Source organism: Lates calcarifer, linkage group LG17, assembly GCF_001640805.2.
Source record: "Lates calcarifer isolate ASB-BC8 linkage group LG17, TLL_Latcal_v3, whole genome shotgun sequence".
NCBI classification, from domain to species: Eukaryota; Metazoa; Chordata; class Actinopteri; family Centropomidae; genus Lates; species Lates calcarifer.
In genome coordinates, this window is record NC_066849.1 from 25,878,970 (window position 1) to 25,899,974 (window position 21,005).

The 21,005-nt window shown below is 42.0% G+C and overlaps 1 protein-coding gene across 3 annotated transcripts in view; it reads right to left on the minus strand.

Moving 5' to 3' along the window:
* The window catches only part of mylk4b (myosin light chain kinase family, member 4b), a 28,615-nt gene that overhangs the window by 3,702 nt on the left and 3,908 nt on the right, over positions 1 to 21,005 (minus strand). The window contains exons 2-6 of one of the 3 annotated variants that reach the window (XM_018670930.2): positions 18,511 to 18,760; positions 2,556 to 2,637; positions 1,576 to 1,996; positions 1,252 to 1,481; positions 418 to 523 (exon numbers count right to left, since the gene is read on the minus strand). In XM_018670930.2, the coding sequence (XP_018526446.1) occupies positions 418 to 523; positions 1,252 to 1,481; positions 1,576 to 1,996; positions 2,556 to 2,637; positions 18,511 to 18,760 (1,089 nt within the window). Of the gene's footprint in view, positions 1 to 417; positions 524 to 1,251; positions 1,482 to 1,575; positions 1,997 to 2,555; positions 2,638 to 4,007; positions 4,782 to 15,793; positions 16,429 to 18,510; positions 18,761 to 21,005 lie in introns of those variants that run through there. The other 2 variants (XM_018670931.2, XM_018670929.2) reach the window with 2 other exon arrangements.

Below are 21,005 nucleotides of genomic sequence, written 5' to 3' on the forward strand. Positions count from 1 at the left end.
CTTTCATTGATAATAAAAATAATCATTAGTTGCAGCTCTTACATACACACATCATTATAACAGGCTCCTGCAGTCACAGAGTAATTAGGGCTGTATTCTGTGCCGTTATGTCAGTAATTTTAGAAATGTGCTTGCGTGCTGAGGGGTAATCTTCAGTTCGAGAGGCAGGATTTAGCGCTGGTCTATTACATCAGAGAGGCCCACTATTTCACAAGTGCCCCCCCCCAGACTTGCAATCATCTGCCCTTTGGGGGGTATTAAAAAGGTCTTGGAAAAAACTATTAGACATCTCTTCACAGGGTGCGAGATCCTGTTATTTCATTAGAGAAGGCTGATGTGTTGAAGTGTCTGTGGCTGTAGCTGAAATGAAAATAAACTCCTGAGAGCTGTTACGAGAGCTGTGGGTTTGTCACTCACCCTCCCAGGACTTCATCTCTGTTGATGGTGTAATAGGTGGCTATCTGATGGGGTTTGGGGGTCACGATGCGGTGGTCGAAAGGTGCTAACGGTGGAGGGCTTGAGTCTGAAGAAACAACAGAGGAAATGATAACAAAATGAAGAAAAACATGTAAATTGCTGTTGGTAGAAAGTGATTCAGAGACGGAGGACGGGCCTCAGTCGCCCAGAAACAAAGCGGATCAAAATAGCAGCACGCCGACGTCTCATTATCAGCTCTGCCAGCTGCGTCGACTGACATGTTAGTGACGCTCGAACAGGCATGGTGTTATGACATTGGATCTGCTTCAAAGTCTGGGGAACAAAAAGTCAAATGTCACCAACTAACAGCTACGTAGAGTTTAGATGGAGAGCCGGCTGCAACATGAATTCTGGCACAAAAGTTCACCACAAATTCATGACAAACAGAACCAGAGCCAGGACTGTGGAAATACTGGGGTCATAAGTCCTTTGTGCATCAAAAAAACTGTCACTGCCTATAAAGTGCAGGCTCAATATTATCAAATGTGATCATTTCTAGACAGTTAAACAGTCAAAAGAAATTTGCCTGAGTGAATAAAGATGTTGTACTTTAATGTAGATTTTATGAAAAATATGTGAACTGAAGCAAAAAAAGCAGAATTGAGAATGAACAGTGTTTAAGTAGATATAGTATCTGTCACCATTTATTTTCAATCACAAACAAACTTTTATTTGTTTGTGGTTGAAAAACAGGATTAAATGAACCAAAGTAAATGGCCCTGATATCTGACTGCTTCCTGTGCATTCATTGGCTCTAAAAATATCATAACTTACCAATAATGAATTCTTTCACTCCCGACTCTCCCTCTTCCCCCTCCTCCTCCACTTCTGCCTTTGCTTCATCAGATTTAAAGGCCTGCGGCTCGCCCGCCTCCACCACCTGTCCTCCGTCAGTGCTTTCCACTTTACTGTCCACTCTGCTTTTTTTGAGGTCGTCCTTCACCAGGTCTTCTTCTGTGACGCGACGTTTGCTGCAGGTGGCCACGTCACCGACCTCCTCAGAGCTGTACGTAAATTCATAAAGGAAAAAGTAAAATATGAAATAAGTGAAACAATAAACAACAATAATCCAGTGTCAGCAAAGATAAATTCAGCTACCTTTCCTGTGGTAGGAGAGAGGTCTTGCAAATATCTGTGATGACACTCTGGGCCTTTTCTGATTTCCCTGACTCCTCTGCCTCTCCTTTATGCCTCTTCTTCCCATCATCCTCCACTTTCCCAGCTGGTTCTGCACTAACATTTCCTCCCTTTTCCTCCTCTTGCTCAGGCTCTGAGTCCTCAAAGATTTCCCCCTCCTCTTCCTCCGCTCTGTCCTCAGTTGTCGTCTTGCTCTCCTCGGTGGCAGAGGTGTGCGGTCCATCCAGGATCAGCTCTGCTGGCTCCTGTCGTCTTCCTCCACTTCCTCTGTCCTCCGCCCTCTGGGCCTCAGCCTCCGTGTTAACGTGGGAGTGCTCAGCGTTCTGCCTGTTGAGCTTTTCCACCTGTTCCTGCAGCACGGGCTCGTTCAGGGAGGATGAATCTGAAATAGGAAAAACAAAAATACAAGTGTTGATCAGGATTCTGTGCTGCGATGACATGAACACAGACACTCACGGCCTCCTGAAGGTGAATCCTGATGACTCACTGATCCTCTATAGAGACACATACAGGTCAAAGCTTCCCTTTGTCCAATATTATGCCTGAATTCAAATCAGTATCAGCTGCATTTTAGACTAATGTTAACATGCTGTGCTAATTTCAGCATGCTGGTGTGTTCACATGCAAAGTTAGCAAAGTGAGCATGCTAACATTAGCAATAACTAGCAATAAAACTATAGCACAGCATAGCTAAGCATCTTAGAGTTTAGCTAAAAGCCCTCCTGAGATGAATGTAAGATGTCCTGAGCCTTTCATTAGTCTTGTTTCTTCATTACACAATTGGACAGCAAATAAAGAGGATATGCATATATATAAACCACAGACATTGTGGATAATAGATTTAATATCCATACATATTTTAACAGATTATCAAAGAACAAAGATGCTGAGCAAATCTCTGAATAAACTCAGGTGATTGTGTAGTTTCATTTCCTGTTTACCTGACGTGTCCGGGGGCTTCCTCTTCTTCTGGGCCTTCAAGCCCTTCAGGCTCAGTTTGGCTTTATCCTTGTCGTCTTTTGCCTGGTTGTAGAAAGAAGAAACAGAGACCGAGCTTTAGACTGACATGGACGGAACTTGAACCAGGTATGAATGTCTCATATTTACAGCAATTCTTTCTCACTTGTCCAAACAGTCTGGGCAAGTAATTTCCATCATGATGGGGCCAGGAATCTGATTACTAATGGCAGCAGCATAGTTATATATACTGGATATTTCCATTTGCACAATAGTCGGACAGCGAGCCAAAGTGTTTGTTGCTGTTGTTACGGTTGCCCTCGTAACTCAAGTATGATGTTCTGAGGGACGGATGCCTCCTCCACGAGGGAGAGGAAAGGTCACATATCATCTGTAGCAGACGACACGCCACACAACACAGGAAACAGTTTTGTTCACACTTTCCCACACACACGCGATTAAAGGATGTGATAATGTATAAGGGTAATATCGATAACAGGGATCATTTTAATGTGTGATCCTGGTTTTTCACACAGTAAGTTCAGATGAACCCTGCCTCGGGTTTCTCTGCTCTGACAGGAGCTGTCTGGTGTAATAAATCTGTTTACTTAACCACATTCCCGTTGCTGAAAACAGTCTCTGAATCAGCAGAATTCAAGAATGTGAGATATTCCATCACACACACACAAACACACACATATCCTGCCAACACTGGGCAGTAAAAACTATTACACGGTCCTCGGTACATTCCTCATACTGTTCCACGCATCAAGAATAACAAACATTCACAGTGTGATGCAGACTATGTGTGGTTACACACAAGGCCACCAGACCATCTAATCAATCACTTACAGTAATGTCACCTATGCAGAGCAGGTCTGGCTAAGTGCTACACTGACTTTAGACCAACCCACTGCTGATAGAGACCTGGTCTGGATAAGATAACCAGTCTGACTCTAATCGTTTTCACCTCAGAGGCAAAAGACAATCACTGCAGGAGGGAAAACCACTTAACATTACTGAGAACAGCTCGCTGAAGCACAGCAGAACTAATAATAGCTCTACAAGGAGCTGTATCAGAGCTGAGAGGAGTGAGTCGCAGCCTTACACACAAAAACCTGTTAGAAGATACACCGTCTGGAGTTTACCTCTGAAATTCTTAGGTTTTAGACTCAGTTGTTTATAATGCCATAGCAGACAGGTCAGATATTCCATCAAGAGGACGCCATTTGCAACCTTTCAGAAAGCACTTAATACATCTGCTGCAATGATCACAATGCAATTAGACCCCTCACTATGTTGCCAGCAGTAACACAGCACACACTAATAGAACCCTTGTGGAAATATTACGTTACAACTTCCTCAAATGCTGGAGATGAAAACAGGGTAAAACTGGATTTTGTGCCACCTGTTTGCACCTCTGTTAAACCTCTCACCTTCTTGTTAGCTTTGTTTCCAGGCTGTTTGAAGAGCAGCTCCACCAGCCTGGAGCTCTTCACCACCTCCCCGATGAAGCTGATCACCTGCTGGGTGCCCTCCACCAGCTTCTCAACCCCCTCCAGCCTGCGTCCCTGACTCTCCATCCGCTCGCTGGCCTTCTCCATCGCCCCGCGCAGCTCCCTGCACACCACCTCCACCCCTGAGCCACGTCTTCCCCCGTGACCCTCCTCGCTCATGGAGGCCAGATCCCGACCCATACCCCTGACGTCCTGGGACAGACCGTCAAGCCGGGTCAAGACAGTTTGCTGCATGTTGAGCAGGCGCTCCATCTGAGAGCTCAGGGAGTCCATTCGGCTCTCCACGCAGCGCAGGGCGGCATCGTGAGAAGAAGAGGTAGATGATGATGAAGAGAAAGAAACCTGAGACTTGTCTGATCCATTAAGAGACAGCTTCCTTCCACCAGGTTTCTGACCATGAAGAGGCTTTGGGTCATAAACCTTGGCTAAAGAGTTGACCAGGCTGGAGCTCATGGCTGATTCACAGTAGACAAATAGCAAAAACTTTCCCTTCACTAATCAAGTCCATTCACTTTCATGCAGGCTTGATGGAAACTACAACAAAGACCAGGAGAAAAGAAGTGGAGGGAGAACAGAGATCTCTCCCCCAATGCAGCACCACAGAGTTGAGTTATAAGAATAGCAGATGGCTATCCTGCAAATTAAAGTGCAGCCCCCTGTGGACGTCAGGGGCTGAGTGGCCAGTGATAAGAGCTGAGGGCTCGGGTGTGCAGCTGGGGATTGATGGGGGTTAGGGGGAGATGCTGGGGAGGATCGCTATGTGACATTTGAGACACTTCAAAAGCCCCTTCAGTCAGGTGTCAGAATCCCAAGAATCTGGGACTGAAATATGACGCTGTATAAAGTAAGACAAATAACATGTACCGCCAATAAAAAAGAACAGAGCATCTCCAAATCTGATGATGAAGAACTCATGAAAAGTTTCAGCAGGTGCAGCGGTGCACAGTTTATGGACGGATTTTATTTTCATCTTCTACAGGGAAATGTACAGTTTTCACATTGTTCCACAGTAGGAAGTGGGGTGACAGGTGCAGGTGTGAGCAAGGCCCCAAAACATTTATTAACCACTTGAACCTCGGTTAAAGACTAGTATTTCTGAACCCTGTCAAATGCCTCTCAGTTCTCATAAGTGACTTGTTTTGACCCAGTGGATGTGTCAGCAGAACGTTGCGTAATTGTGACTAACATCCCGGGTGGAGGTCTTCAAACTGAAAACATTTCTTCACCTCAGACCCACAAGTCTTGTTTTAAGAAGAGAAACTGCTGAGTGGGATACTCTTGACGTTGTTTTTCTATCTTATTATAATTCAGCTTAACCTTTTGTATTTTTATATTGTGTCATCATTTTGGTTTATTTTTTTATTATATTGATGGTTAGATGTTGATTGCCATAAATATTTTTTTTGTTGGTTCATTTTGACAACATCTATTGTGCTCATTTAAGATTCTAATTAATTCATAGTTTTTCATTTTCTAATGAGACTTTTCTTCCATGAATGTTATGTTTAAAATAACTTTTTGTGAGAAGAGAAAACAGCTGAATCTGAAGAAGAAAGTTGTCACTTTAAGATTTTGCAAAGAGGAAAAAGTTTAGTAAAAGTTTGGGTTCTGTAGGGAATTTAAAAAGATTTGGTTTTATTTGGAGTCCAGTTCGGAAAGAGGCCACAAGTTTCCTAATATAGGTTCACTGTGGATGCAACGTGAGGGAGATGAAGACAACGGAAGAAAACAGGAAACAGGTGATACCACTGACACCTAAGAACTGTTGATACAAGAGGAGAAGGGGATTGTGGGAGAGGAAATTTACTGCACATGTGCTCTTGGGAGGAATTAAAGGGGGCGAGCTGACACAGATACTGTACACAGATAGGTACCGACACATAAGTTCATATTCATTCACAAACGACTGACACTTATTGAGACGTGTCTGACTGTGCACACTGACCTCAGATTTTTCCACGTCTCAGTACAGCAGTATCTGGAGTAGGCAGGGTGGCGCCTATATCATGGCACCCATCTGTCAGCACTGGAAAAACCTGACCTATACTCTGTTCTGTCCCCAGCACTGTTCCCAGTACAGACAGCTCGTCAGCTGTCAGCTTTAACACTCGTATCCCTGGTGCCCATTTACCAGCTAAGGTGAGAATGAAAGAGGACACTGGGCGAGTGCAGACAGAGTATACAGTACATACTATGGAAATACATGTTTCCTCAGCGAACGGACAAAGGAGATCATTGATCACACTAACCCAGTTTGTAAACATTACTGCAAAGCCTAAGCTTTCCACTGCTTGTCACACAGCACTGCAACATGTTCATTCTACAGCTGTCCAGGAATTTAAAGGGCCACCTGACCTAAAATACTGCATTCAGCGAAACAGAAACACGTCTTTCCAAATATAACAAAAAGTTACAAACCATAGTTCCATACTGCTGTTAATAGATTTATTGAAAACTAATGACATTTGCCAACCAACCGTCTCTCTCTCTGGCAAACTGAGGTCAATGGATTACTGCAAGTAAACATATCATTCTGTTTTGAAAAATGTTGCTGTGTATTTTTTTATTTTCATTTTTTTTTTTTTTTTGCAGTGCCACAGATTTCTGCTGTATTTGTACAAAAACAGCAGATATCTCAAAAGCACCAGGACGCACAGACAGCACTGAATCTTTATACTGTGTGCTTCTGATTGGTTGGTAAGCCATGTAATTAAAATATTCACTCTCGTTTTAGTTCTGTTTTGGTCTTTGCCAGCTCCTGCAGAAAAAATTTTTACTCTGCAGCTGATAAATATTCTGCTGTGATCACCAGCTAGATGCTAACTTAGTCTGCTGTTTGTTCTGTGTGATTTATTTTTAGAAGCCTTTTCACTAAGGAACAAATGGCTGCTGTTGCTGAACACAAAGCTGATGAGAGCAGTGAAACTGGACCAAAACAGTAAAGTTGCAGGAAAAGTGAAACCAAAGTACAGCTGATGGAAACTGCAGAGTTGGGTGATAATTCTCTGTTGGAGTGATTTCACATTAAACATAGTATTTGATCCAATAATGAATATTAAAAACACTGATTATCAATATTTTTTAAGTTCTGTGATTTTACAGTCACAGTCATGTGAGGTCACTGAAAATGTCGTGAACTAATAAAATGACGGAGTCTGTCTTGTTGTTTCAGGTAAAACAACACAAAAAGGTTGTGTTGTACATACATACACAAACATGGAGAACCCTGTGACTTTTTATCTCTCACTGGTGACCAATGCTTTTTCTTTTATTTACTTGTTTGTTTTTTGTTGTTGCTCTCTTGTTTTAAGTTTACATCAAAGCTCACAATGTCTGTTATTTTCTTATATAAAGCCAGTAGATTAGGTGATGCAGCTTCTGATACAGCAGATGATTGAAAGATGCTTGCTACAAAGAGCAACAGGGACATTAGGTGGTGTCTGATTGGTCTGGTGTTTGAGGGCAGTGGGAGGTTTAACTGTACCCTGTTGGACAATCTCTGAAATCCCCAGTCAGGTGAAAAGGTCACACGGTAAGACGAGAGCCAGGGTGGTATAGAGAGCGATGTTTAGGAATGAGCCGAGCCACACGTATAGAGTTACTCAGCAGGAAGACACAGACAATACATAATGTTTATTCTAGTGCCAGACTGTCCAGTAATCCAGCATCACTGCAGCACAACAGGCCGAACAACACGGATGAAACCAGCTTTAGCCCAGAGCCACAATAATAGACTGTGTGACATACAGCAAACGTGTGCCTCAGTCAGTGCCGATGGCTGCTGTTCACATTTAACAATAGTGCTGTATTGGCAAGCAAAAGCTGAAATACAGGCAGAAGCAGAAAGTAACTAAGTGCATTCTTTAATACTTTAGTCACCTATTTACTTCTCTGTAGTTTGTACTTTTTAATTAACTAACAAACTTTGGAGAAAAAGACTTTTCATTTTCATTTCTTTCTTGATTTTCTTATTTTTGCTTTCTTTCCAAACTGCAAAATAATTATTTGTAGTATATTTGGAAGGATCTGGGGGAACTCGTCCACTCACAGACCAGCGGTGCCCAGCAATAGACCAGAAATTTTGGCTGCCCTGACAACAGCTCAGTGGCAGCTCTCTGATCTCTGGCATGTTCCAGGGCCCGGGTCCAGCTCTGGGGCCCCTGAATCATCCAGGGTTTCCCTCCCAAATGGCATCCCTGCCCACAAAGGATTCACTCATACCATCGTCATGACTCGCCTCCCTCACACAGCCTCACTGAGACCACAAATCATTTCATTAAAATAACTTTATTCAGAGGGTCAATCTTCCCCTCCATCAGCAGGTTTCAGCCGACAAAATGCTGAATACTCAGAGATGAACTGTTGTGTTGCACTACAACATGTGATGGACGACTGGAAAACAGATCACCAGACCTACATCTGTTCATCTGCCTTCTTTTGTCAGTAATAATGATAGTTAATAGTTTACATGCAGTGATTTGTCATTAATGTACAGTATGTGACGACTGACCAAACACATTCTTAAAAATTACATTAAATGTAAATGGATTACATTTATATAGCACTCAAAGCACTTAATACTACAACCACATTCAGTGCTTTAACAAACACACACACAAACACCTTTGTCCTAACCCAAGGTCACTTCAACATGCAGACCAGAGGAGCTGGGGATAGAACCAACAACCTTCCATTTAGTGGGTAACCTGCTCTACCTCCTGAGCCACAGCCGCCACATTTAGTGAACTAAAGACGCCATGTTTTTATAGGTGCACTATACATGAAATGAAAATATGAAACATGTCCAGCAAAATCACAAATGTGGTGTCTAGAATGAGACTGGAACTCTAAATAATCTTGTGTAACTTTGAACAGTGCTTGATATTTTTCCATTGGTGGTGGAGAATGGCCGTCTGGCGAGTACATGACAATGGAAAGAAGGCCGCACATTATCTCTGCAGTTCCACCTGCTGCTTTTCTATCTGACAAACCTACTTGTGTCACCAGCGGCTGATGACAGGCTGTACTTTCACAGTTCAGCTGCAGCGATAACATTCGTCCAGCTCTGTCTGTTATGACCCCGGACAGACACTAACAAATTCCTTTCATGGAGTAGAGGTACTGTATGACGTCAACAAACTGAGTATATATATGTATATGTATGTGTGTGTGTGTGTTTGTGCTGGGGAGGGCAATTAGGCCCCAGTAAATATCTTACATAAGCTACGCAAGTATGTGCACAGGCTCTTAAACAGACACAGACAAACTAACTTCCCTCAGTTATCATCAGTTTACTGCTCGCTGTCAGCGTTATGTAACATGTAGACAACTGGGTGTGACGGGACCAGTGTTTGAAAGAGGATTCAGGATAAATGGTGACCTCTGACCCCACGGAATGACTGTCAATCCCACCGCCCCAAAACACACAAACACATCCAGCTTAGTGCAGAATTCAAGCAGAGGGTCTCAGTTTCTCAGCGTCAGCACAAACTGGTGGTGTTAACTTGCAGCTTGATAAAAATAATTTAATCTAAGGTTTGTGTTACTTTAACAAGGCAAAAGCAATGGACATGACTTTAGGATATGCATATATTCCTAAATGAAAGTGTGAGAAAATGAATAGAAATAAATTATGTGATATGTGATGTGATTCAATGTATTACTGAAATAACTTATGAATGTATTTATGTAATCATTGTTTACACTTTCTATAATTGTCTGCGTTTATTTCTAAGTTTGTTGATTTATTAGGCCTTTTTAGAAAATTTGCCAGTAAATTGGTCAATATACAGTATTATCATTGCATGATGAGCCTATAAATGCATTTAGCTGTCTGTACTGCACTAACACCAGCTGTGAAAAGTGCATTCACTGAAGTACAATTTTGAGGCTCTTGTAATACTTTTACTTGTAACAGAGTATTTCTGCACTATGGTATTGTAATATTGTACTATTCTTTAGTAATAATTTATATTTCAGTAAGATTTTTTTTTTTTAATGACCAGGCTATATGATGTTTTAATTATAAGGATCATGCACTTCTGTATTTCTACCACTAGATGTCAACAGAGGATCACAGACCCCAGACTCTGATTATACAGAACCTGCTCATGACTACCCGGAAATTTGGAAGTAATAGGATAACATCCTTTGTCAGCATTTTGGTGGAGGGTCACACTCAGCTGTTCTTAGGTTACCTTGAACCCCGACCTACTACCCCCCTGCTCCCCCTTACACACACATGTAGTCACACAAATCCAACCATTCAATGTTTGCCATGTAAGATCTACTGTACATGGTGACAGATCATAAACACAGCCTGCAATCAAATATCAATATGACTGCCAGCTGTGACTTCATGTTGGCCTTAAGTTCAGTTCAGCTTCATTTCACCATGTTCTCATTCACTGCCTCTGCACTGTCTACAGTCATATCATCCAGTTTGCAGCTGAAAAAACAGTGTTTAACTGTGTAATACCTCAAACGCTCTTATTTTCCGTTTCCGGAGAGTCGTTGGAACGTTGGACGTGGGACGTTCTGGAAGCCCGGAGTTCAAAAGCTGTGACGTGCTTGCCGACGCTTTCAGACATGGCGGAGGTCTCGCATTTTTCGTACGACGGTAAGTTAAAATTATAGTCGTATACAGTTTTTCTTCGTAGTTTTTTATTACTTAAAAGAGAAATGTTGGTAGTTCCAACGGCCCCACCACGTCCCTCTGTCATTGTGCCTTGCATTCCCGCATTACGTTACCCACCCGCTAGCCTGCTAAATTGTTAGCCTCTGTAGCTTCTTTTGGCGTTAATGTTGCCGTTGCCTAGAAGGATGTTCGACAACCTAACCGCTTGAACGCCAAGCATACCCCAGTACCGTGTACACAACTGACATGTTTGTGCTGTACTCTTCACATCAGAAATAAACACCAAATAAATCACTGAATTTAACGGGAGTGAATTCTGTGTGAAAAAGGTCTTAAATATTCTAAAGATTCACTCCGCTAAAACTCAGTTATAGAAGCTATTGGCAGTTGTTCAGTTGCAAGTCAGCACCTTCTGAGACATCGACCTTACAGTCATCCCCCGAATGTCCAACACCCGCCCTATTCACCTGATTTGACCCCTCAGACTACTACCACTTCCCCAAGATGAAGAGGAAGCTCAGTGGTCGCCATTTTTGACAGTGACCACGTAAAATTTTCAGCCGAAACAAAAATACCCCACAGGTTACTGACTTCAAACTCTCTCATTAGAGTTGAACTGCACGTGCATGTAACAAGAGCTGTTTAACTCATCTCCTTCTACCTTAGTCCATGAACTTTGTAGGATACATCAGTGTATTCATATTTATAATAATCTAACTGAGAGGCCTGTGGTTTGATGTAATTTATCATGTGATAACACTGAAACACCTGAGCTTTTCTGTTGATTACACTTTATTTGTGTAGATTACAATTCATAGACAGTGTTCCCTGCAATGCTCAGAGGTGCTTTGTCAGCAAACAGTCACACAGAGGCAGGTGCTCAGCTCACACTTACCGATCTAAACATAACTATCTATTTGTCTCTACCTGTCAGTCTGCTGCTGACAAGTTCTGGATTGATGGAAGACCACAGGAGGCACTTTAGCAGTCTTAGCCTCAACCACAAGATGATAAATCATTTTTAATGTTCATTCCAAAACACAAGTTGGCATTGTACTTGAACTTCTGCAACTCGCCACACAAAGTAAGGAAGGGCAATGGCTTGAGCTTGTGTGCGCTTAGTGTGTGTGTGTGTGTGTGTGTTTTAATAGGCCCTACCAATGTGTACCAGCACTGGCCTGGTAATGAGTTATGCAAACGTCTGAAAGTGGACACCAGCTGGGAGGCCAGAGGAGTCCAGGCGAAAACAGCACATTCCCCTGGAGTCCTCATACCAGAGGGAGACAGAGGGAGAAACAGGGATCCAGGAGAGCCAAGGTGTATGAATGTTAAATGTAGGTTACATTTCAACTTGTTTTAATCATAGAAGCCTGGGTGTATCTTTACTCTCCTTCCAAAATTTAGCCAAATTAACAGATGATCAAGCTAGATTGGAGATATTCAACTGTGCTTCTAAAAATGCGGAGCAAGTTAAAATACGGTCTGTGTATGTAAGGCAGTTGTACTGTAACAATGTGAAACCTGCCCTGTGCTCAGGAGATGGATGCATCCTTTCAGTAATGTGTATTTAAAGCCATGACGTGAATGTAATTAATGGTATTTTTTTGGCTGAATAGGGGCCGACCTCGTTTGAAAACAGTTGCTTATTTAAAATTATTATTAATTTTCAGAAGTCCAATATTCTCCATCAACTCCTGAGGGAAATATCTGGCTTTTCAGCTGTTTTTAAAAGCCTTTTCTCTAAAAACGGTGCTATGAGAGCAGCGACAGTGAACCAGAACAATAAAGTTGCAGGCCGAGCAGAAAAACAATGAGCTGAAAATGAGCTGTGACATGGAGCATTATCATGCTGGAAGTAGCCTTTAGAAAATGGTAAACTGTGGCCATAAAGAGATGCAGCAATACTCTGTGGTATTCAAACCATGATTGATTGGTTTTAAGAGACCAAACTGTGACAAGAAAAAACTCCCCACACCTTTACACCACCAGCAGCAGCCTGGATTGTTGACTTTAGTAAATGAATGACTGTAAGTATACTGGTTATTTTCTAATCATTCTATTCTTCCGTTCATTTAGCCATTCATTTTCTGCTGCTTATCCTGGTCTAAGTCATGTTTAATGATTAATTATTGATATTATTAGGAATGATCAGGAGTCAGACAAATGTAATATAGTCATACATGTAAATAATTGGTAAATAATTGAATGAATTTAACTTAAACTCTGAAGAAACCAAACAAAAACTGGCTACTGTCCTTGCTCATATTACTTTATTTTTTGATCCATCATGTGGAACTGTCACTGTCTGTTCTTCTATCCCTCCTCTGTTTGTGTGCTAATTTTGTCTGAGCTATGTGAGTGTGAGAATGTGAGGCAGGAGAAGCCTTCTCACATTAGTCATGCTCACACGCATTAGCACAAGCTACAGCTTACTCTGAACAAGCCTTATAAAAAACAGTTGTCTGTTTACAGTGTGTTCATGGTCCAAGACGTAGCACCGAAATTTAGACGTTTCTTTTTCTGGATTTTGATGATAAACTTACAATACTGTATTACGATGCACATCATCAGTTTAAAGTGATGCATCATGTATATATATGGTAATATACTTGCAAAAATACAAGTAATTGTTTTAAGAACTGGTTTTGAAACAGTTATAACAAATTGTTTTTGTATTGTTTTGTAGCTGTCACTGTTTTTATGGTATTTAATGTCCCTGTGGTGGAGGAAGTATCCAGGTCCTTTACTAAAGTAAGAGTACCAGTACAGCAATGTAAAAATACTCCATTACAAGTAAAGATCCTGCATGAAAAATCCTAATTATGTAAAAGGACATAAGTATTAGCAGCAAAATGAAGTTAAGTATTAAAGTAAAAGTACTGGTTTGGTCCTTCTGACTGATGAATAAAGAGCATGTTACTGTTGTAGCTGCTGCAAATGGAGCTAGTTTGAACTAATTTATATACAGTTTAATAAACAGGATCGTTAGATAAATCTGAGGGGTCATCAGATAAAACACCTGAGAGGAAAGATGAGAAAGCTAAGTTCTGACTTTCAAATCTGTTTTCACTTTTTGGACATTTTCAGTTAATTGGATGATTTGAGCATTAATTGAAATGAAAACACTATTTAGTGGAGCTGTTAACAACTGTCAGACATCTGAGATATGACTACTACACACACGCACACTGTAGGATGAGCAGTATAGATAATGGATGTTTATATTATCCACTGTGTAAAATCTTCATCTTAAAAGTAACTAGTAGCTAAAGCTGTCCGTTAAATGTAGTGGAGTAGAAAGTATAATAATGTGGTGGGGTTGAAGTATAAAGTTGCATTAAAATGGAAATACTCAAGTAAATACGCAGTTACTTTCCACCACCGATGAACCCATATTTAAATACAGTATTTGTTTAAAAGAGGATGATTAAAAGTGGCAACAGGAAAACAGTCATCCTCATTTTGTTGAAAAAAGAGGAGCTCAGTTTAATCCTAGTCTCCTTTTACTGACTGCATTATCAGGATGCTGCCGGCTGCCTGTTTGTGTAAGCCTGAAACTGAAGAGGAGAATCCTCCCAGTGCGACTGAAGATGCTCCACCATGTATTCAGGTCAGTGGGGCTTTGGCATGAATGAGACACATGGTTACAGAAGCAGAGGCTGAAGTAAGGAAGGTGAATTAGAAGTCAAGTGAGGAACATGGGTTGTTTCAGCACCTTGGACAGATCTCACTGTAACAGGATTAACCTGCTCTGTGTCCAGGTTTCATAAAGCTTGAGAGGTCAAACTTTCTGTCACTATCAGTCTCATCTATTATTTAATTATTTATACAGCTTAAAACCAGTGCTGACAACATGTGTCGGGATGGTAGAAGTGACAAACAGAGTTATAAATCCAGTTGTAATAAGCCTACTGTCAGCAGAGACAACAAGACAGAGTAATAAAAACACTGAGCTGACACTGACAGGCTTTAACTGCTGAAAAGCACCATAGCTCTCCCACTTTATGAGGAGTCAATTACATTTGCTTCCTGCTGGATTATGTTAGCATATTAAACTGGTTTATACTGGACGCGGTATGTGTATCGTAGAGGGCCCTGGCTCGTCTGGATGGAGTGGTGGAGTTAAGTACTGTTGGACAGAATTTAGATGTCACTGCTGGTGACAAGCGTGTGACGCATGTGAAATGACGTTATCTTTTCCACTGACTGTCCTGAGCTCACACACCACACACAGATGGAAGAAGTATGGCTTCACTGGCCAAAGACTATTGTAGTTGCATTGTTTTGTCAAAGCAACATGTGTTTAAATCCAACAGCAGAAAGGTTCCAGATGCCAGAGTTAAATCAGCTGATTAGTCTGTAACGTGTCCACACAGACCTGATTAATCAGTAATCCCTCTATCCAGGGGAGGACCAGTTCTGGACCATGTCAGTCTGTTCACATCACCAGAAACCTCCTCTATGAGCAAAAGCTGAAGTAAACTAGGCCACCCACTGTGTACCCACACAACTGAGGTCAAATAATCCAGGGTCCTCTGTCCAGACTCAAAGATATGATAAGTAAACCACCTACAGTGCATGAGGTGCGTCTGACTGTGCATTCACAGTGATGGACAACAAATTCAAATAAGTGTTTTAGAAATAAGTAGAGAAAATGTTTAGAAATGCCCTTAGCTGTAGTGGTCAATTCCTGGATCCAGATCCAGACCAGAACCTGGTCACTTGTTCTGTGACTTAACTTTCTAGTGAACATCAGTCCAATCTGCAGACGGGTTTTTAACAAGCAAACAAACTTGATTTCCTTTGGCGTAGGCGACAAACACCATCAACAGCTTCAGTCAGATCGGTCAGTGAACGCTCTCACTTTGGCACAGAGACAGCATCAGTGCGGGTGATGATATGATAACGTACATTACCTTATTTCCGGTTCATGCAGGCCTGCAGCCTGTCTGCCTCGTCCATAATCCACAAGCTGAGTACAATAATCAACAATGTGTTGTTGTTGATGTGTTCATTCAGAACCTGTGGCATGTTCCCACATTCACAAACTTCTCTCTCTCTGTTTTACCTGTACATCTGATGCTGTGGTCCTTCCCCTCTTCTTGACGGAAAATAAGTTCCACAGTCGTCGCCACAGGAAAGTAGCCACCAGACACACACTCCCCAATATCCAAACATCTTTATCCCTCAGGAAGTTCTCCATGTTGGAAGCGTTCCTCTTCCTGTCCCTGCTGTCCACCTGCACAGGCTGTCTGTCTTAACCCAGCCTCTCTGCCGCCTGTGGTGAAGGAGTCTCAGGTGGCGGGCAGCAAGTTGTTGACATGGGGCGAGACAGCGGGTGTTGATTGTGAAATAGTCGGGCTCCTATAGCTCTGCACTGAATGAACAATCTCTCCCTCACTACAGACTCAAACAAGAACAGTAGCTCTCTGCTGTCACCCACCACCCGGCTTCCTCCCTGCCTCCCACCCCAGGACCTAAAAGGAGAGAACATGCCGTCTCTGAGACGAGAACGGGACAGGTGGTGTTGGGTTCAGGGTGTCGTTGCTGTACGCAGAATCAGATGCCTACTGCTGCTGCAGGCATGTTAGTGAGACCCCTGCGGTATCCTTTAACTTCAGACACAGCACTTCATGCATGCATACTCCTAAGTATATCTGTCAGGCAGTCGCTCTGCCCCACGCTATACCTCAGAAACAGGCACACTTGTTTGCATGCATCATTGCAGGTGTATACAGTGGCACGCACACTTGTAAACAAACACCTGCATCTGTGCACTGCTAAGTTTGTCTTGACTCCTGTTCCTCCTTTGTATACAGACGAACATGTACAGATCCACTCCATTAGGTTTGTCAGCAGAGAACTGCAGAGTTTCCTTTTTGGACTGCGAGTGATTCCTGTGTGAGCGACAACTATCTGTCTGGATGGAGCTGATGATTTATACTGGATAGTGGAATGTGACCACAGCGCTCAGGCGGATCAGATCCCTCCTGGTGCCCTGCTAAACTCGTGGGTTTACAGTTTGAAGGGCTTTTAACCTTGGTGCCTTTGCACGTTTCTGTGAGAGATGAGAAGATTTTGTTGTGTTGTCTGTGGTGGTTTCCATCCGTTCACAACCTCAGGAAACCACGCAGAAATGTGTGTTTACATTTAAGAATGTAATTTTTGCCCCAAAAATCAAAATTAAAGACACTTAGAAGAGATTATTTTTGCGTATTATCCCTCTGTGTACATTTTCTTATCCTTTCAGAAAGATAAAAGGTTTTACAGGTGGCCAGTTTTAGCAGGTTGTTGTAAAATTCCTTTGTAGATTCTTCAAAGTCTTCTTTTTAGAGCACAACAGTCTTAAGCAAGCTTGGTTTAACAAGCGGCAACAGCTGGGTGGGTTCAAGGGTCACAGGGGTTACAGAGCAGGACCCCTGGCTGAGACAAAAAATATTCCTGAGTGGCAATCTGAGGAGAACCTCTGCACAGAGCAGACGTGGAGTGACAGCGTTTGTAATGAAGCTGGTGGATCTGACATGCTTCTGATAACTGGAACAGCTTGTAGCTAAACTATGAGGAGTAGAAACAGCATGTGGGTGGATGAAGGGAAGAGAACAGAGACACAGAAGAGAGGGAAAGGTGGTGGAGCGAAGGTGTAGCTGAGGTCGGAGTTCAGAGATAGGGAGGGAGGTGATAGAGTTGTTCACAGGAGCACTGTGATAGGCTGAGGGTGTTGAATTACACACAGTGCCTCCTATATAACTGAAACATTTCCTGGAGCGCTGCCTGGTGGTCTCATTAGAAGCATCACTGATTTACAGTCCGGCACGACCAAATAAATTAAACACACAACATAAAGTACAAACGCTCACAATGCAAACACTTCCTCCGCTTAGTTGTGTACAGGCTTTCATGCCTGTCAAAACCCACAGTTTGGAGGTTTTGATTTGTTTTGTTCATCACCATCAGCGGCAATTCAGTGTACAACAGAAAAGTAAAAACTGTAGTTCAGCTACACATAACATAAGATACAGGCTGTTTTAGTGTAACTGAAATGAAAATGGTGCAGTCTGAAGTCTTGAAGTTATCATTTTTTCACTGTTTAGTATCTCTATCTGTGCTGTAAATCACTTTATGTGTTTTGAAAAGTGTTGCCTTTGGTTCCTTACAGCTCAAGTGCCAGTGCTACTGTATAAGCACTTATAATGAATAAAAAATTATAAATGTCTCAACATTAAAATGAACCATGGCTGCAGGGTTGTTTCATTAAATTGTTTCTTTGTGCTTGAAATTAACATCTAACATGGTCTGTTGTTTGTAACTGACACTAACAGTGGCTCGTATATTCAGAGGCTCTGCACTCTTTATTCAAAGTGGCCCAGGGCGCCATCTTGTGGCAGCTAGACCTGTGTGTGTGTGTGTGTGTGTGTGTGTGGTGTGTGTGTGTGTGTGTGTGTGTGTGTGTCCTTGACCAAATGCCAGACATTCATTCAGTCTGTGGTTTCATGTGTGTGTGAGACAGTCTCTGAGTTGAGGAGGTTCAAAGAAGCATTTAAAGATCTGCAGCTCCCTCTAGTGAGCTTGTTGCATTTCACCTGTCAGGGCTTGTTGCGTTTGCCAACAGGTGCTGAGAACCAGAATAGTGTTTGCTGTAGGTTATTTCAGTTCTCTGCTGATTGTAGTTTAGGTCATGCATATGGTGGTGCTGCCATCAGGGGGCACAACACTGTCACAAACACAGAGTCAGTCTCATGCTGACTCACTCGTAACAGAGAGGAGAATAACAGCAGTGTGTGTTACCTGGTGGTTTCTTCCCTCCAGCTCCACGTGTTTGAGCTCCCAGAAACAGCGCATGGTCTCCACCTTCTCCAGGTGCCGGTAGAAGGCCAGTCGACCCAGACGAAGGCTGTTGCTGCGGTTACGGATCGCCTTCAGCCCCTCCATCTTCTCAACGATGGGGGACATGGGTATCGGCGGTGGTACCGCTGATGACAAGAATTTTCCATTCTTAGCAGAAACAGACTCGTTACACAGAGTCTTCTTGTCTGACCTGAAATTACAACAAGGTTTTTATTAACCTTTAACCTTTAAGATATACAACAGGTGTTCGTATCTACTGTTAGATAGATACTGCTGATTAGTCAAAGCAATTAGTTAATCAACAGAAATAAATTATGACACTTGAGTAATCTTTTGTGTCACATAATTTCCAAACAGTTTTGACTTCCAGCCTCTGAAATGTGAGAATTTGTTGCTTTTTTTTTTGGTTAAAATGTTTGTAAATTTAATATCTTTTGGTTTTTAACTGTCAGGCAAAACAAGAAATTTGAGAAAAGCATGACATTTTAAACATTTTCCTGACATTTTATAGACATAACTATTAACTGATTGATTTCTTAATCTAGTATTGATTAGGGTGTGGGTAATTTTTTACTGCAGTTGGAAGTGGAGTGAAATTTTTCAAGCAAACAAGTGCCAAAAATTGCCAAGCTCCAGCCTCACAATTATAAAGATTTGCTCATTTCTTTGTCCTGTGTGACAGTAAACTGAGTATATTAGTGTTTGTGGACTGTTGGTTGGACAAATAAAAGCAATTTGAAAGCATAAACTTTATGAAGCTGTGATGGGCAGTTTTCACTATTTTCTGACTTTTATAGACATAAATGTTTAATCAAGAAAATAATTTGCAGGTTAATTGATTCTGAAAATAACCTTTAGCTGCAGCAACATAAACAATGTAATGCTATAAATCTTCTAAACATCTTAAAGTCTATAAATCTGATAATGAAATTAAGTCTTCACTGATTTGCAACATTGCTTTCACTTGCTTAATGCAGCCACTGATATCAAAGGAATGACTACCTTGTTATAAACAGTATAGCTAAGTCTCTTGTGTAATCTGTTGCCCAACTCTAAACTGCACTGTTGAAATAGCAGAACACTCCCTATGCTTTGATCCAACCCTCCAGTGAGCAGCCAGTATCTCAGATCCAAATGGGATGACTGATGATGTGGTGGAGAAATCCGCCCTGACGCCTGCTGGTGACAGCTGGCTTTCTGCTGCGCTCTACCTGTTGAGCCTCTGGGGGAGTCATGGAAGATCACTGGGGATATTTATACCTCCAGAGTGTAAATGTCCTGCCTTTGCTTGACAATTACAGAGGTCAGAGAATGGCTGTAGTTTCAGCACGGTGCATGAGCCTCTGATGCCGACTGTATGTAGCAGCCAGGGCTGTTCTTCATGCAGCATCAGGGGCGTTCTCAGGGTAGGATTTCAACTCCGGTGCTAAAACCAAAAGAGTGTCCAGCGATGCACCTGTCACTGCTCCTTATGTTGGCCTTTTTACATTTGGTGATTTATTTACAGTTGGCAGAACTTCAAACTCTATAATTGGTTTTTACTTGGTGTTTACTCGGTTTAATCTGCGGATGCATTAACTGTGAAGTTTTATTAACACAACTAATTACACTGTTAATTAAAAGGCAGCAAAATGCATAGCACAGGGTGGATGTTGATATGAATTACTGCAGTCATGATGGGATAATTTCACAACATAATGTCTGGAAATGTGGTTTGAATTTGTTAAGAAAAGTTACATCTCTGTGGCACTTTGCATCAACGATACGGTATTCTGTATAACTGGGACATACAGCTGATGCCCTTATCCAAACCAATTTGGCATGAAGTGCAGTTATTTATAAAGTGTGCATCTGTAAGTGAGTGAGTGTAAGTTTAGTCAGACAACTACAAGCAGAGGTTAAGAGTACTATGCAGCAGATACTTAATGGGAATATTTATGTTTTGGAGGAGTTTATATTGTTGCCCCACAACATTATAGCAGTAATTACAGTACTTTTTACTCCACTACATGTATCTGAAATCTGTTCATTTTACAGATTTTACTCTCTCCCATCAGTGTATATGACATGAACTTTCACCACATGTTGAGGAGCATGTCGTCTTCCAACAACTTTAAATGCAATGAAACCTCCCCAGTGTTTTCACTACAGATGCAGGCACATTAATGAGAGCACTCTTGACGAATACATGTTCTCTTTAAAGTTTTCTAAGTAAATTCTTTTTAAAGTAAAGGAGCTGAGTACTTCTTCCATCACTCACTGTGAGACACGACAGTTGTCTGACCTGACCACCACCCAGCCTCCTCCTTTAAATTTGGTGTTTTCAAGAGCGCCTTTCAAGAACCCCCCCATGCCTGTTTTGACGGTGTCGAGCCCTGATGCTCCTGGGAGACTGGCTGACCCTGGGTCAGTCACTTTAAAGGGCTTTATTTTGG